Source organism: Narcine bancroftii, chromosome 12 (assembly GCF_036971445.1).
Source record: "Narcine bancroftii isolate sNarBan1 chromosome 12, sNarBan1.hap1, whole genome shotgun sequence".
NCBI lineage: Eukaryota > Metazoa > Chordata > Chondrichthyes > Torpediniformes > Narcinidae > Narcine > Narcine bancroftii.
Window position 1 is genome coordinate 44,391,302 of NC_091480.1, and position 16,214 is coordinate 44,407,515.

At 40.2% G+C, this 16,214-nt stretch overlaps 1 protein-coding gene across 2 annotated transcripts in view; it reads left to right on the top strand.

The window, feature by feature from the left end:
* Nucleotides 1–16,214, top strand: part of LOC138747258 (interleukin-4 receptor subunit alpha-like) — a 73,141-nt gene that overhangs the window by 35,441 nt on the left and 21,486 nt on the right. For both annotated transcript variants that reach the window (XM_069906315.1, XM_069906314.1), the window contains exons 3-6: nt 5,748–5,892; nt 12,275–12,420; nt 13,116–13,264; nt 15,601–15,748. In XM_069906315.1, the coding sequence (XP_069762416.1) occupies nt 5,748–5,892; nt 12,275–12,420; nt 13,116–13,264; nt 15,601–15,748 (588 nt within the window). The remainder of the gene's footprint in view (nt 1–5,747; nt 5,893–12,274; nt 12,421–13,115; nt 13,265–15,600; nt 15,749–16,214) is intronic.

Genomic DNA, 16,214 nt, shown 5'->3' on the forward strand with positions numbered 1-16,214 from the left:
ACTCTATTGAAACTGAATAAATACTGGTAAATGAGGTAACTATAGAGTGGTGTCTGATGGCCAGTGTGGACAAGATGGGCCAAATGGCCTGCTCTGTGCTCTTTTATTCCCAAAGCTTCACCGCTGACCTCAAGTGATGGTGGTTCCCCATAAAGTTTACCTCCGATCTCAGTTTCTCTGAGGGTCAATGGTAGTGAGGGTGGAGGAGAGTGTGCAATTCCAGATACCCCCCTCTCCCCCACCACCCCCCCCCCAGCCAACTCTAGAGAGAACCAATCCCACAGCTACTGATAAAGTAGAAGTCGTAAGTCCCAGCAGACGTGTGAACTGTCCCAGTCAGGGTGGGGCTGTGGCCTGCAGGAGAAGTTTGTTACATTGTGCAGCAGAAACTTGCACTGACAAATAGGTGATGACTCTGTGGTTTGGCCATCCATCTAGAGATTTACCTAAACAGATGCTGGAATCAAAAATAAAAGCAGAAATTGCTGGAAATGCTCAGGCCATCAGAACTGTTACTTACTCCCAACATTTTCTGTTGTTTATTTTATCCACTGGAAATTTGGATTTTTTTAAATGTAGAGATCCATGATTGGGTGCCAAGAAATTAAAAATAAGAGAGAGAGAGACACACACAGACACACTTTTAAGTAGTGATAGTTTTTTTAATGTTATGTTTAACAGGATCTGAGGGACTTTGTACATGCGTCATTGAAAGCTGACAATGCAGTGGGGCAGACTTAGGGAGGTAGCTAGCAGAGTCAGGGCTTTCATGTGCTTTACCATCCACACCCTTTGTTACTCTATCCAGCCTACTTCATTCCCTTCTTCCTCATTATTCTCTTTACTATCAGACATTTAATACCCACTCAGACTAATCCAATATGGAACCCCTCAATTCCCCACTCCATAATCTCCCTTTCAGTCTCATTGCTCTCTCCTCTCATTCCCCATAGCTTGTGATATTCCAAATCCTACTCTGTCAATCACCCCTACTCGTCGATATTTCAAATGTGAATGTAAAATCTGAAGTGGACACTCAGCATCTGAGGGGCATTATTTCAAGTTGATGAGCTTTAAGCAGAGCTGTATAAACTGGAGATAAACTGGCTTTGGGAATCGGAGGAAAAGGGAAGGCAGAAGAGATTCAAGATTCAATTTGTTGTCATGTAATAAAAACAGTGTCATAATGTTGTTCTTAAAGATGAGGGAAAACAGGGATTAAAAAATGGGAAATCCCTGAAATTCATATATTTTAATGCCAGGAGTATTGTAAAAAAGGTGGATGAGCTGAAGGTGTGGATTGATACTTGGAAGTATGATGTGGTAGCGATTAGTGAGACATGGTTGCAGGAGGGATGTGATTGGCAACTGAATATCCCTGGGTTTCGTTGTTTTAGGTGTGATAGAGTCGGAGGGGCAAGAGGAGGTGGGGTTGCATTGCTTGTCAGGGAAAATATTACAGCGGTGCCTAGGAAGGATAGATTAGAGGGCACATCCACGGAGGCTATTTGGGTGGAACTGAGGAGTAGGAAAGGAGAGGTTACACTTGTAGGGGTGTATTATAGACCACCCGGAGGGGACCGAGACCTAGAGGAGCAAATCTGTAGGGAGATAGTAGATATTTGTGATAAGCACAGGGTTGTAATTATGGGAGATTTTAATTTTCCACATATAGATTGGGTAACACATTCTGTGAAAGGAATGGATGGGTTAGAGTTTGTGAAATGTGTGCAAGATAGTTTTTTACAACAATATGTAGAGGTGCCGACCAGAGAAGGAGCAGTGTTAGATCTACTGTTGGCAAATGGGATGGGTCAAGTGAAGGAGGTTAGTGTTGGCGAGCACTTCGGGTCCAGTGATCATAATGCCATCAGCTTCAATGTCATTATGGAAAGAGAGAAATCAGGGCCAAGGATTGAGGTTTTTGATTGGGGAAAAGCTAGATTTGAGGAGATGCGAAAGGACTTGCAGGGTGTGCATTGGGACAATTTGTTTTATGGGCAGGATGTAGTAGAGAGATGGAAGTCTTTTAAAGATCAGATTTTGAGAGTGCAAAAGCTTTATGTTCCCGTTAGGTTAAAAGGAGGGGCAAAAGGTTTGAGAGAGCCGTGGTTTTCAAGGAATATTGGAAACTTGGTTCGAAGAAAAAGGGAGGCGTACATTAGATATAAGAAGCATGGAGTTAAGGAGATGTTTGAAAGATACATTGAATGTAAGAGGAATCTTAAGAGAGGAATTAGGAAAGCTAAAAGAAGGTACGAGAAAACTATGGCAAGCAGGGTGAAAACTAATCCAAAAGAGTTCTACAAATATGTTAATGGTAAGAGGAAAGCTAGAGACAAAATTGGTCCCTTAGAAAATCAGAGTGGAAAACTGTGTGTGGAACCTAGAGAAATGGGGGAGATATTGAACAGTTTCTTTTCTTCGGTATTCACTAAGGAGAAGGATATTGGGAGATGTGGGATAAAAAAAGCAAATTGGGTAAATATGGGGAATATAGAGATTACAAAAGGTGTAGTTTTAAGGCTTTTGAAGAATATAAAGGTGGATAAGTCTCCGGGACCAGACGGGATCTTCCCCAGGACATTGAGAGAAGTGAAGGAGGAAATAGCAGAGGCTCTGGCGGTAATTTTTCGAATGTCATTAGATATGGGGATAGTGCCGGAGGATTGGCGCATTGCGCATGTGGTTCCGTTATTTAAAAAGGGTTCAAGGAGGAAGCCTGGCAACTATCGGCCTGTAAGTTTGACGTCTGTGGTAGGTAAATTAATGGAGAAAATTCTTAGAGATAGTACTTATAAACATCTGAATAGACAGGGTCTGATCAGGAGCACTCAACATGGATTTGTGGGAGGAAGGTCATGTTTGACCAATCTGATTGAATTTTTTGAAGAGGTGACTAGGAATGTGGATGAGGGTAGCGCAGTGGATGTTGTCTATATGGACTTCAGTAAGGCCTTCGATAAGGTACCACATGGAAGGTTAGTTAGGAAGGTGCAGTCTTTAGGTATAAATTTTGAGATAGTCAAATGGATTGAACATTGGCTGAAAGGGAGAGGCCAGAGAGTGGTAGTGGATAATTGTCTGTCAGGTTGGAGGCCGGTGACCAGTGGTGTGCCTCAAGGATCTGTATTGGGCCCATTGTTGTTCGTTATATACATTAATGATCTAGATGATGGGGTGGTGAATTGGATTAGTAAATATGCAGACGATACTAAGATAGAGCCCACCTCACTGACAAAAGGCAAAGGAGGAAAAACCCAACACCCAACCCCAACCAACCAATTTTCCCTTGCAACCGCTGCAATCGTGTCTGCCTGTCCCGCATCGGACTTGACAGCAAATCATTTAAATCAAATAAATTATATGTCTATCTATTTCATTACCTTAATACTTAATTTGATTATTCCATTTAAAGCGTACTACTCCCTTACAAACAGAATGATCAGCTTCAGACAATGGCATAAGTTCATTCATTCTAATTCACTTTATACCCCGATAATTCTCCATATTGTATTAACTTTTCCTGTAACACTTTCAATGACTCCTGTGGTTCAGTTAAGTAAATCAACACATCCTCAAATAAACTAATCTTAAATTCATCCAATCCTGTTTTAATACCCTTTATATTCCTTTCCTGTCTGATTAATTGTGCTAAAGCAGTGGTTCCCAACCTTTTTCTTCCAACTCACATACCACTTTAAGTATTCCCTATGCCATAGGTGCTTTGTGATTAGTAAGGGTGAAGGTGGGAAGTGGGTGGAAAGAAATAAATTTGAAAACCACTGTTTAAATCGTGCCTAATTGACTTGTTACGTGCATGGTTTCATAACTCCAAAGGAAATGGGCCAATGACAATTTTTCTCAAGCAAAATATTTTGGTAACAATTGAGCAGTGGTTCTCAACCTTTCCTTCCCACTCACATACCACCTTAAGCAATCCCTTACAAATCACAGAGCACCAATGACATAGAGAATACTTAAAGTGGTATGTGAGTGGGAAGAAAAAGGTTGGGAATCACTGTGCTAAAGGTTCAATCACTAATACAAATAATGCTGGTGATAGAGGGCAACCCTGTCTAGGAGATCTCTCGAAATTAAAAGAATCAGATAAAAGCCCATTTGTCATAACTCTAGCTTTTGGTTGTTTATATATTGCCTTAATCCAACATAAACATTGGTCCAAACTGAAATTTTTCCAACACTTTAAATAAAAAAACACCATTCCACCCTATCAAATGCTTATCGGCATCCAATAAGACTATCGGTAAGTTGAATTTCTCCTGTGAAATATTAATTAAACTAATTATTTTAAGTACATTATCAGCAGAATATCTACCCTTAATAAAACCCGCTTGATCAATATGAATTAACTTGGGTAAATATTGCACTAATCCATTAGCCAAAATCTGAGTCAAAAGCTTATAATCAACATTCAATAATGAAATTGGTCTATAAGACCCAGGATTCAAAGGATATTTATCTTTTTTAAGAATCACTGTTATAATAGCCTGTGAAAAAGATTCCGGTACAGATTGTGTATCTCTAACTTGCTGTAAAACTTCAACGAACAATGGAAGCAATAACTTTTGAAATTTCTTATAAAATTCCACAATAAAACCATGCTCTCCTGGAGATTTACCATTTGGCATGGAAGTGAGAACTAGCATAATCTCTTTAAAATCTATTGTCTTCTCCAATTTTTCCTCAATCCAATCAATCAATATAGGTAACTGCAACTTTTTTTTCAAATCGATTTTATTTTGATCTTGTTGCACTTCAGAAGAATATAATTTTTTATAAAATTCCTTAAACTGTTCATTAGTATCTTGAGATTTATAAGAAATTTTTGAATTCTTTCTAACTGCTATAATCATTCTAGACAATTGTTCAGATTTTAATTGCCATGCCAAGACTTTATGTGCCTTTTCCTCTAACTCAATATTTTTGTTTAGATCTTTGCAATAAATGTTCAGATCTATAAGTTTGTGATGTATTATATTTCAATTTCATAGAATCTAGCTGAACTTTTTTCTATTTATCTAATAGACTTCTTTCTAACTCTTTTTCCAAAATATTTATATCTTTCTCTAACTTATCAACTTCAACTAAATATTGTTTCTTTAAGTTTAACTGTAAAACTAATATGACCTCTTAAAAACACTTTTAAAGCATCCAATAATACAAACTTACTCTTCACAGAATTTCTATTTATATCTTAAAAACTGTTGTATTTGTTCATTAATATATTTACAAAATTCTTCATTTTTCAATAATAAAGGATTAAACCTCCAACAATATGTAGAAACCATCTTTTCTGTTACTGCATATGTTAATAATACAAGTGAATGATCTGACAAAATTCTAGACTTGTATACAGCCAATACTACATTATCCAATAGCTGAGCCGACAATAAAAAAAAAATCAATTCTAGAATAAGTATAGTACTGAGCTGAATAAAACAAAAAATCTCTCTCTCTTTCTGGTTTAATTTACTCCATATATCAATTAAATTAAATTCCTTCATCAAAAACGATAATTTTTTTAGCCATCTTAGTTCACTTTACCAGATTATCAACTAAAGGATTAAAGCAACAATTAAAATTACCCCCTATCATAATTCTATCATGAGAAAATAATAAATTCAGTAAAACATTCTGAAAAAGACATTTCATCAGCCACATTTAGTGTAACTGGGCGGCAAGTGAGAATTCCCTCTGACTGATATGGCATTACCCTTTGACAGACTGCGAAGCTCACCTGTCAGAGCAACTCGAGTGCTTCAATGATTACATCGAAGAAATGACCTGCAGCTGGCCTGTTGTGCCAGGGACGGACTGTTCGACTGACTACCTTCTGTGGTATCAGACTTCTTTATTGGAGCTTCAGAAGTAAGTGCTGATTTTCCAGATTCTCTGCAAGATCACAACACAAAAGTCCATCGAATACCTGCCTGCTCTTTGATGAAGCAGTCCTCTTAATCTGACATCTCTGCCCTTTTTGCAATGCTCTTCATGTTCTTTCCTTTCACATACTTACCCAACTTACCTCTGAAAACTATGATCAGGAAGCTCAGCAAAACAATTGAGCTGAAGGGGCTGTTTCCATGCTGTATAATTTTGACCCTTTTCCAAGGATCAGTCCTTGTTTTTGCGGCGTCTCTGATCTGGAATTAGGTTAAGTAAACCTCTTCCAACCGTCAAAACTTTCCTAAAGTTTGGAGCCCAGCAGGTCACGCAGCATCTATAGGAAGTAAAGGGTAACCAGCATTTACCAACCAATGTAACCAACGAGGTACCCTGATGAAGGGCTCAGATGCACAACGTTGTTTACTATTTGCTGCCTATAGGTGCTGTGTGAGCTGCTGAGTTTCTCCAGCACTTTTGTGTTTTGCACTCAAACCCAGCATCTGCTGACTTTCTTGTTTAACTCCATATCTATCTATCTAGAGCTAGAGATTACACTTTAACAGATGATTTTGGCCGTAAGTCAGAAAATACACAAAAATCACATGGGTAACAATACCTCCACAATATTGTAACGAATAGCATCAAAACCAAACTAGACTGAGGAGTCACGCGATGGAGTAGTGGCCGGACGGTGAACTCCAGCCCTCTCCAGAAAAGTCGGGAAAAACAAGAGAAAACACAAAGGCACAGAAATAAAAGTTACAGAAAAGTGAGTATAAAGGTGGAAAGAAGATGGCGACAAAAAAAGAAAAGTCGAAAGCAACGGTAAGAAGAGAGGAAGAGAAGACAAAGGAGGGAAAAGGTGAAGGCCTTACCTGTCCGAAGAGGCCCGCTGCGGAGAGAGAAACCCGCTCCCTCAGGTCGGTAAATAATGGACTACAAAAATGGCTCGCAGAGCCGAACAAAAGTGCGCAACCGCGCATGCGCGAAGTTTCGCGCATGCGCGATGCGAATGAAAAAAAACACACCGACGGGAGGGGGGACCAGCTGGGGAGTCGATCTCCACAGCCGGCAACGACAGCTGCAGAACACCTGCAGCAAGAAGAGACCACAGAAGACAATAGAAACAAGATAGAAGAGGAGGAAAGGGCACCAAAGAAACAACAGATGGTCAACCCAGAGGAAGAAGAAGAGGAAGAGTATGGTGAAATAGAAGAAGAAAAGAGAGGCAAGGTAAAGGATATACTTGCTCTTATTAGAGGATACATGGAATCATTTAAAGAATGGCAAACACAGGAATTTAAGGATTTAAGAAAAAGAATAAACAACACAGAGGAGAAAATAATTAAAATGGAGATGACCTTAACAGAAATGGGAAAAAAAATGGACAAGATGGAAGAGCGGGCAGTAGCAGCAGAAATGGAGGTAGAAGACTTAAAAAAGAAATTGGAGAAATCTAATAAAAAAACTAAAGAGACACAAGAACTACTAGCTCAAAAAATAGATACAATGGAAAACCATAACAGAAGAAATAACATAAAGATAGTGGGCCTTAAGGAAGATGAAGAAGGCAAGAATATGAGGGAGTTTATAAAAGAGTGGATCCCTAAGACCCTAGGATGTCCAGAACTACAGCATGAAATGGAAATAGAAAGGGCACATAGAGTATTGGCCTCTAAACCACAACCACAACAAAAACCAAGATCTATTGTAGTAAAATTCCTAAGATATACTACAAGAGAAAAGGTACTGGAGAAGACAATGGAAAAAGTAAGAGAGGGCAACAAACCACTGGAGTATAAAGGGCAAAAAATCTTCATTTATCCAGATATAAGTTTTGAACTCCTAAAGAAGAGAAAAGAGTTCAATACAGCAAAGGCGATTTTATGGAAGAAAGGGTATAAATTTATACTAAAGCATCCAGCGGTATTGAAAATATTTATTCCAGGACAACAAAACAGACTATTCTCGGATCCAGAAGAAGCACGAAAATTTGCAGAACAATTACAAAAATAGACTGAGGGAGGAAGACGGGTAATGAGAGTTAAAATGATCACGACTGATATGTATGTGGGTAAAGACAAAAATAGACTGAGGGATGAAGACGGGTAATGAGAGTAAAAATGATCACGATTGATATGTATGCAGGTAAAGAGGTATAAGAGTGAATAGAGACAATGAGCATACATGAATGTATCTGTACTTAGAGGAAAATATGGATAGTATAGACAAGAATTAATAAGGGAAGGTAATGGAATAGAGAGAATAAGGAGGGAATTAAAAGAGGGACCTTTGTGACATATGAAAAGTGAAATCTTTTCTGGGGGAGGCGGGGTGGGGGGAAATAGCGGTCACTGCAAAATCAGTTGACGCTTGCGAGTGGATTCGCAAATCCAAATGGAGAGGGGAGATGTGGTTGTCCGACAAGGGATAAAGGACAACTCAGGAGGTGAAGGGGAGATTGGGGATAAATAAGATAGAAATAGGAGAATAAGGAAAATGTTAGATGTTGTAGGAATGTTGTCTTATAAAGAGTTGAAAATAAGAAAACAGAAATGGAAAAGGAGGAAAGGTAATGATGGAAAAACGGAAAGAGAAGATAAACAAAATATAAAAGGGCTACGCTGAACTATATGTCTTTAAATATTAATGGAATACATAACCAAATTAAAAGGAAGAAACTACCAAATTTAAATGAATAAATGTATTCCATTAGAAAAAATAACATATTGGTTAAGAAATAACATAGAAATATTCGAACAAGTATAGGAGCCTTACATTAAATACAATAGCGAAAACCTACCGGGGACAAACATTACCTAAGTTGATGGAAGGAGAAGGAAAGAAAAGAATGGACTCAGTAGAATTTCTGGTGTAATTTTGTTGAATGACAACATTGTCTGACTGGCTTAATGCAACCTAGATTGTATACCTAAAATGGATGAGAGGGGGGGGTGGGGGGGTGGTTTGGGAGGAAAGGGGGGGGGGGGAGAAAAAGTCACTGTATATGTGTGAAAAGAAATAGTGTATATCATGGCTAATGTGATTTATGGTGTGAAAAATAAAAAAATTTAAAAAAAAAAAAAAAAAAAAAAAAAAAACCAAACTAGACTGATTAAAAAGAGAGAGAGTGAGAGAGAGAAGGGACAAATGTATGCAGACTTTTAAATTTAATGATATTCTGGGAGCTTGTTTGTACAAGTGACCATAAACTTGGAAATGGTCAGTCTATTATAAGGAATATTATGACCCTAATCCTGACCCATGGGGAATTCCATTGCATACTTCCTCCATTCTGAGAAACCACCCTCTTTCCTGTAATTTTGCCTATTTTTGATGCATGATGTCACAGCCCCTTTTATTCCACAGCTTTCAATTTTATGGACAATGTCAAAGTTTTGTGTTTTTACCACATTAGCCTTATTTCTCTCTTCTGTTACTTCATCAAATGGTTAGCCTTTCATAAGTCCATTCTGGGTTTCTTTAATCAATCCACACTTGACTTCCTAATTCTGAACTTGGTGTTACTGAAACTTCCCCAGCACTGAGGTGAAACAGCTTTTTGGTGATTGGGTTTATGTCTACACCACCTGGGGCCTCAATAACCAGGGATGTACCAGGGGATTGAAGTACTTTGAAGTATAAATAGCCTTTCTAATCAAGCTCATCAACCATCATTTAGCCCCTCCCGAATTCCAACCATGTCTTGTTTTGCTGAGACTGCAGCAGCATCCCTTTCCTAATGTAAAGGTTTTTGCCTTAATACCTCAGCCATACCTCTCTCCCTCCAGGAATAACTTTCATTGGTCTCTGCCCCACCCCTCACAATCGCTCTCCTGTTCACATACCTATCACAGTTTTAGATTTCCTATTGTCCACTGACAATCTTTTCTCAAACCTCCTCTTTGTCCTTCTCAATCTCTTCCAACTTGCCCTCTGGATCCACTTGGTTTTTACTACCAGGTCTTAATTCTACTTTCCACTGAAGTTAGTCCTTCTACAGTTAACTGTTAGATATAAAACATTACACACTGATACAGTTTAAAGTTGTTCATAGAGCTCATATGTCTAAAGATAAACTCCATCGTTTTTATTTTCATATCGATCCTATATGTGATAAATGTCAATTGGAAATAGCTTCCCTTACACATATGTTTTGGTCCTGTCCTTCTTTACAGAATTATTGGAAGGAAATTTTTTCCATTATATTTACCGTTTTGAATATTGATTTACAACCACATCCCATTACTGCAATTTTTGGATTACCTATGATAGATTTGACTTATTTATCTCTTCCTGCGGATCGTATGATTGCTTTTCTTACACTAATGGCTAGAAGATCTATACTATTGAATTGGAAAGAGGTTAATCCTCCCACTGTTTTCCAATGGTTTACCCAAACTATACTATGTTTAAATTTAGAGAAAATTAGAAACTCTGTCTATGAATCCCCTTCTAAGTTTGAGTTAACCTGGTGACCATTTATTCAATATTTTCATTTGTGGTGAGTTGATCTGGCTCTGTTTTCTTTTTATGATTATGTATGATAATTGGGCTGTTAGATGAGATCGGAGTGATCGGCGTGATTTAGCTATATCGGTAGGTTTTTTTTTAAGTTTTTAATTCAGATGTTTTTTCTTCCTTTTTGGGGTTTTTTTTTCTCTCTTTTTTTTATATATTTTTATTAATTATATCATTTTTTTTAGAGATAGTTCATACTCTAAACTGATCTAAAAAAAAATTTTTATGATATATTTTTATTCTGCAATATTAGTTTAATATCTCTATTAATTCGTTATTTACTATGTATTTTTCATATCTCTTTGAACTGTATGTGTTTATAAATTATAATAATAATAAAAAGATTGGAAAAGAAAGTAAGAAAACATTACAGCAGAGTACAGGCCCTTTGGCCCACAATGTTGTGCCAACCTATATAAACCCACTTAATAATCCAAACCTTACCTACCTCATCCCATAAACTCTATTTTTCTTGCATCCATTTGCCTGTTAAGAGTCTTTTAAATGTCCCTTTTGTACCAGCCTCCACCACCAACCCTGGCAATACATTCCAAACCCCCACCACTCTCTATGTACACAAAAAAAACTTCCCCTGGCATCTCCCCTGAATTTTCCTCCCCTCACCTTAAACACATGTCGTCTGGTTTTGCACCTACACATCTAAGCACAGGTTGAAGCAACTGTTTGGGTAAGAAGCACGCATCACCATAGAATGTTCTGGGACCCTTACTCTTGTTGATTTTTATAAATGACCTGGGTGAGGAAGTGGAGGGTTGGGTTAGTAAGTTTGCTGATGAGACAAAGGGTGGGGGAATTGTGGATAGTTGGAGGATTGTCAGAGGTTACAGCAGGACAGTGATAGGATGGGATGAGAAGTGGCAGATAGAGTTTAACCCAGATAAGTGTGAAGTGTGATTCATTTTGGTAGGTCAAATATGATGGCAGAATATAGTACTAATGGTTAGACACTTGGTAGTGGGGAGGATCAGAGGGATCTTGGGGTCCAAGTCCATAGGATGCTCAAAGCAGCTACGCAGGTTGATTCTGTGGTTAAGAAGGCACCCAGGGTATTGGCCTTCATTAATCGTGGAATTGAATTTAGGGGTCGAGAGGAAATGTTGCAGCTTGGAGAACTGTGTTCAGTTCTGGTCACCTCACTACCAGAAGGATGTGGAATCCATAGAAAGGGTGCAGAGGAGATTTACCAGGATGTTTCCTGGTTTAGGGAGCATGCCTCATGAAAGCAGGTTGAGTGAACTCAGCCTTTCTCCTTGGAGTGACGGAGGACGAGAGGTGATCTGATGGAGGTGCATAAGATAATGAGAGGCATTGATCGTGTGATGCATGATGTCACAGCTTTTCCCAGGGCTGAAATGGTCGCCACAAGAGGACATGGGTTTAAGGTGCTGGGGAGCAGATACAGAAGAGATGTCAGGGTTAAGTTTTTTACATAGAGAGTGGTGGGTGCGTGATATGGGCCGTCGACAACGGTGTTGGAGGCGGATACGATAGGGTCTTTTCAGAGACTTTTGGATTGGTACATGAAGCTTAGAAAAATAGAGGGTTATGTAATTTCTACAGGAGGAACATGTTAGGCACAAATTTGAGGGCCAAGGGACCTGTATTGTGCTGTAGGTTTTCTATGTATCTAATGGCGTAGGAAGGAATTGATCTTTTGTCTAAAAGTTATTGTTCTTGATGGTGATATTTTAAATCCAGCGGTTGTCGAAATGAGATCAAACACAAACTGAAATAAAGTGGATTTGGGTCTGACAGATCAGGGACGAGATTAATAAAAATATGCAAAATTTGATTAAATTCCTCTTTTTCTTTTGTTGTTCAGTGTCACGGATATTAAAAATCTTCTGGGATCAGTGTGCCAATGCAAGATCAGCGGACAGAGTTTGGTGTACGGCAGCACATACAAAATAAAGGTGTACCTCAAAGGAATTGTGTTCTGCATCAAAGATATCAAATCTTCACAAACTAGTAAGTGGAACGTTCTTTGTTCTTAACTTTCAACAAATCGTACAGCATCGTACATGGGCTAAAGGGCCCATTCCTGTCATTTACTGTTCTATGCTCTAAAGTCAGACAGCAAAATGGTGCAGCGGGTAGTGCTGTAGCTCACATGACCTGGGTTTGATTGTGACCTCGGGTGCTTGTCTGTGTGGAGTTTGCACATTCTCCCTCTGACCATGTGGGTATCTTCTGGGTTTCCTCCCACTTCACAAAGGTGTGTGGGTGGGCAGGTTAATTAACTACTGTAAATTACCCATTCTTCCTTTTATCCCCACCCCCTCCCAATGTAGGTGGGTGGAATTGATGGGCTTGAGAGAGAGAGAGAGAGAATAAGTTGCAGGCAAAAACGTGTGGAGAATGGGATGGATCTGAGAGACGGCAGAGTGACAATGGGCCATGACCACCTCCAATGAGATGTATTGTGACTTTGGCCTTCCCTCAGCCCCCGAGATGCACACTGGTTGGGTCAGTTGTATCAGGAAACTGAAGGGTGAACGGGAGGGATGAAGTGGAGCCTAAATTGGGTAACTCCTTCCTCAGTGAAGGTCATCATCCATTGCTTGTTAAAACAGTTCAAGTTCTTTTTGTGAAATGTTCCCAATTCTTGTCTTCGACTTTATCTCTATTTTGTTTCTAAGTTGTCGAACCATTTGCTTTTCCAGTCAAACCTTTGGCTCCATACAACCTCACAATCAGCACCACGAAAGACAAAGAGGCATTTCTGGTCTGGAGAGACGTCTACTCAAATGAGAATATTGATATGGACATGGAGTATCAAGTTGGCTGCATGAAGGCTGGAGGAAATTGGAAGGTTTGTGTTGTGTCTTCAAGTCGACATCTTTTAAATCTCTTCAGAGTTGAAAGCAACATCCTGCAAATACTAAGTATCTGAAAAACACGCAGCAGGTCAGGCAGACTCTATAAAGAGAGAAAAACAGTTGATGTTTCAGGGGGTCTAACCTTCCTCCATGAGAGGTAAATCAAGGGCAGTCAGAGGAGCAGGAAGATGTGGAGAGGACACAAAGGTCTGTGATAAGCTTGAGTACAAGGGGGATTGAATGAAGAAAGGAGGTGGTGGAGTGGAGTGAGAGAGGCTGGAACTTCTGTTCTGCATTGTGACTTGACCCACACCTCAATGAGTGAAGCAGTTGACCACCATCTTCTCAAGGGCAGTTAGAAATGGATGATTAAATGCTGTCTCAGCCCGCAAATTGATAGAAAAAAGGCAGTTGGGAATAATGAACCTGGGTTGGGAGGAGGCTTACCCTTGCTAAGTATCGCTGCTTCCTGTGAAAGGGCTGCTTGGGTCCAGGTATGGTGGGAAGGGGTAAAGGAACAGGTGTTGCCTGGAAAGGTGCGGTGAAACGGGAAGTGGATACTTGTTCTGGTCCCTTCAGGATGCTGAAGAATGACAGGAAGGATGCTCTAGGTGGTGGCATCGTGTTTTGGGCTGTTGTAAATGACATAGGGAGATGGGAGGGGTGAACTGTGAAGACAAGGGTCCTTGGTCTGTGGCAGGAGGAGAAATGATGAGAGGTGAAGGTCAGGGTGGCACGGTTGGGGAAGCGGTTATTGTAATACATTTACAGCACTGGCGATCAGGACCAGACCTGGGTTCAAATCCCACTCTGTCTGTAAGGAGTTTGGACGTTCTCCCTGTATCTGCGTGAATTTTCTCTGGCAGCTCCGGTTTCCTCCCACCATTCAGGTTAATGGGGTATAAATTGGACGGCACGAACTCATGGGACTGAAATGGCCTGTTACTATGCAGTATGTCTAAATTTAATTTGAATTTTTATTAAAAATGACTCAAACATAAGGTCCAGTTAAATTGAGTGGAGGAGACCCCACTGCAAATTCAGGGCAAAGAAAGTCACTTCGCTGCTGGCATCCTCAAAAGTCCACACATCTATCATGGAACCAAGGGTCGTTTTGTTCGACAATAGCTGTGTGCCCCCTTCTCTGGACCCTGCACACACTGAAGTGAGCAGATGATCCTTCTTGGTATCCACAGTTGAATCAGCTTGCTCCACATTATCAGTCAAATGGGCGCCACCTAACCTTCATTACCCTCTTCATTCTCTTGCTGACTTTCTTAAATCAGTGCCTTTTGGTTCTTCAGTTTTCTACCAATAGAAATAGATTTTCTCCATCTATTTCCATTTTTGGAACATGTTGACTCCATCTCCTCTCAACCTTCACAGCCCCTGTTTCTCCTGCCATCCTGTGGTTCAGCTTTTGGACCAATGTTTCCTGCATCTTTCCAAGGTCGTCACATCCCATCTGGTCCAGTTAGTAAGTTCGTCAACCCAGTTCCCTTTTCAAGTCTCTGACAGTAAACTTCCACATGCATTGTCCCATTTGTTTTTCTAGCCTTAGTTTTCTGTTGAAGATACAGCGGGAGGAGGCTTTAGCACCTCCCTAATTGGAACACGTGTGCACCATGGATCCATTTGATGGTAGTGATGGAGGATGTGAAGGTGGGGTTGGAGAGCAGTGATTGCTCAGTTTTGTCTGACACAATTATTGAGTGGGTAGATCAAGGACAAAGCAGACGGTTGGAGCAGTGAGGAAGGAAACTAATACAGGTGCTCCCCTACTTAAGATGGTCTGACTTAAGATTTTTCAAAGTATCAGTGGTTCAAATCCGTTTTCAATTTGGAATTCCAATCTGTTCCCACCCTTGCGATATGCAATACATTACTTTCTTGTGATTCCTGAAGAAGACATATGCCCATTAAACTATCAACAGGTGTCGATGCCCCAGTGAATTCTACGAGCTGTTCTCAAGCATCATCAGAAGAGAGTGAAATTGATGACTCTGTCCCTTTAGCTTCCCCACCATCCAGAAATTAATTTTAGTTCAATGCTTCAAACATTCTTCATGCCCCTTGGGCTTTCAGCTGTTTACATTTTTTTTAGTGTGGAATAAAGGCATTCAAAACGTAATGATTAAAAAATGTTAGGGGTGATGTTCTTTTTTGACTTATGATGGGTTTGCTGGAACATAGCCCCATCGTAAGTTGAGCAGCATCTGTATTGAGCATGAAAGGGGCTGACATTTTAAACCCAAGTATGGTGCAGGGACTGTGGAAACCTGGAGGATTGGATTTTGTCCACCCACTGATGTTGTTGGTTTTGATGTAGATATTAAGTTCAACCAAACAGAGGAAGCTGATGCTGAAAACCCTGTTGGAACCTGGGTACACCTACCACATGAAGGTCTGCTCCAGGCCAACGCACAGCTACAGTGGGGTGTGGAGTGAATGGAGCCCTGTGTGTCAGTGGACCTATGGTAAGTGGTGCGCACAATTGCCTGATCCCCTCTCACGCTAGCCAACCTAGCTATGACTCCCAGCCAAACGCATATCAGGGTACATGGATTCTTGATGGTTGGCATGGGCATAGATGGGCCAAAGGGCCAGTTCTCTGGAGGTACATGCACATCCAGCAGGACTGACTGTTGAGCTGAACTCCAGGAGAGGGACAACAGCAAATGCTCAGCAGGGCAGAGTTTTAGATGGTACAGGGAGTGTACTGGCTTGTCACATGGAAGATATTGGAGCATGAGAGCATTAGAGTAATAGTTTAATGACATGTAGCATACCTGCAGAGCAGCAGCAGTAGCCTTAAGCTGGGGTAAGGGCAGTCTTAATAGGCCAAGATATCACCTGGACAAGATGACAGCTGGAAATTGCATTATGGAGTCATTGAAAGGTTGTCTGGCCAGGATCTGTAGCCAGAGGGTTGTTAACTTGGCC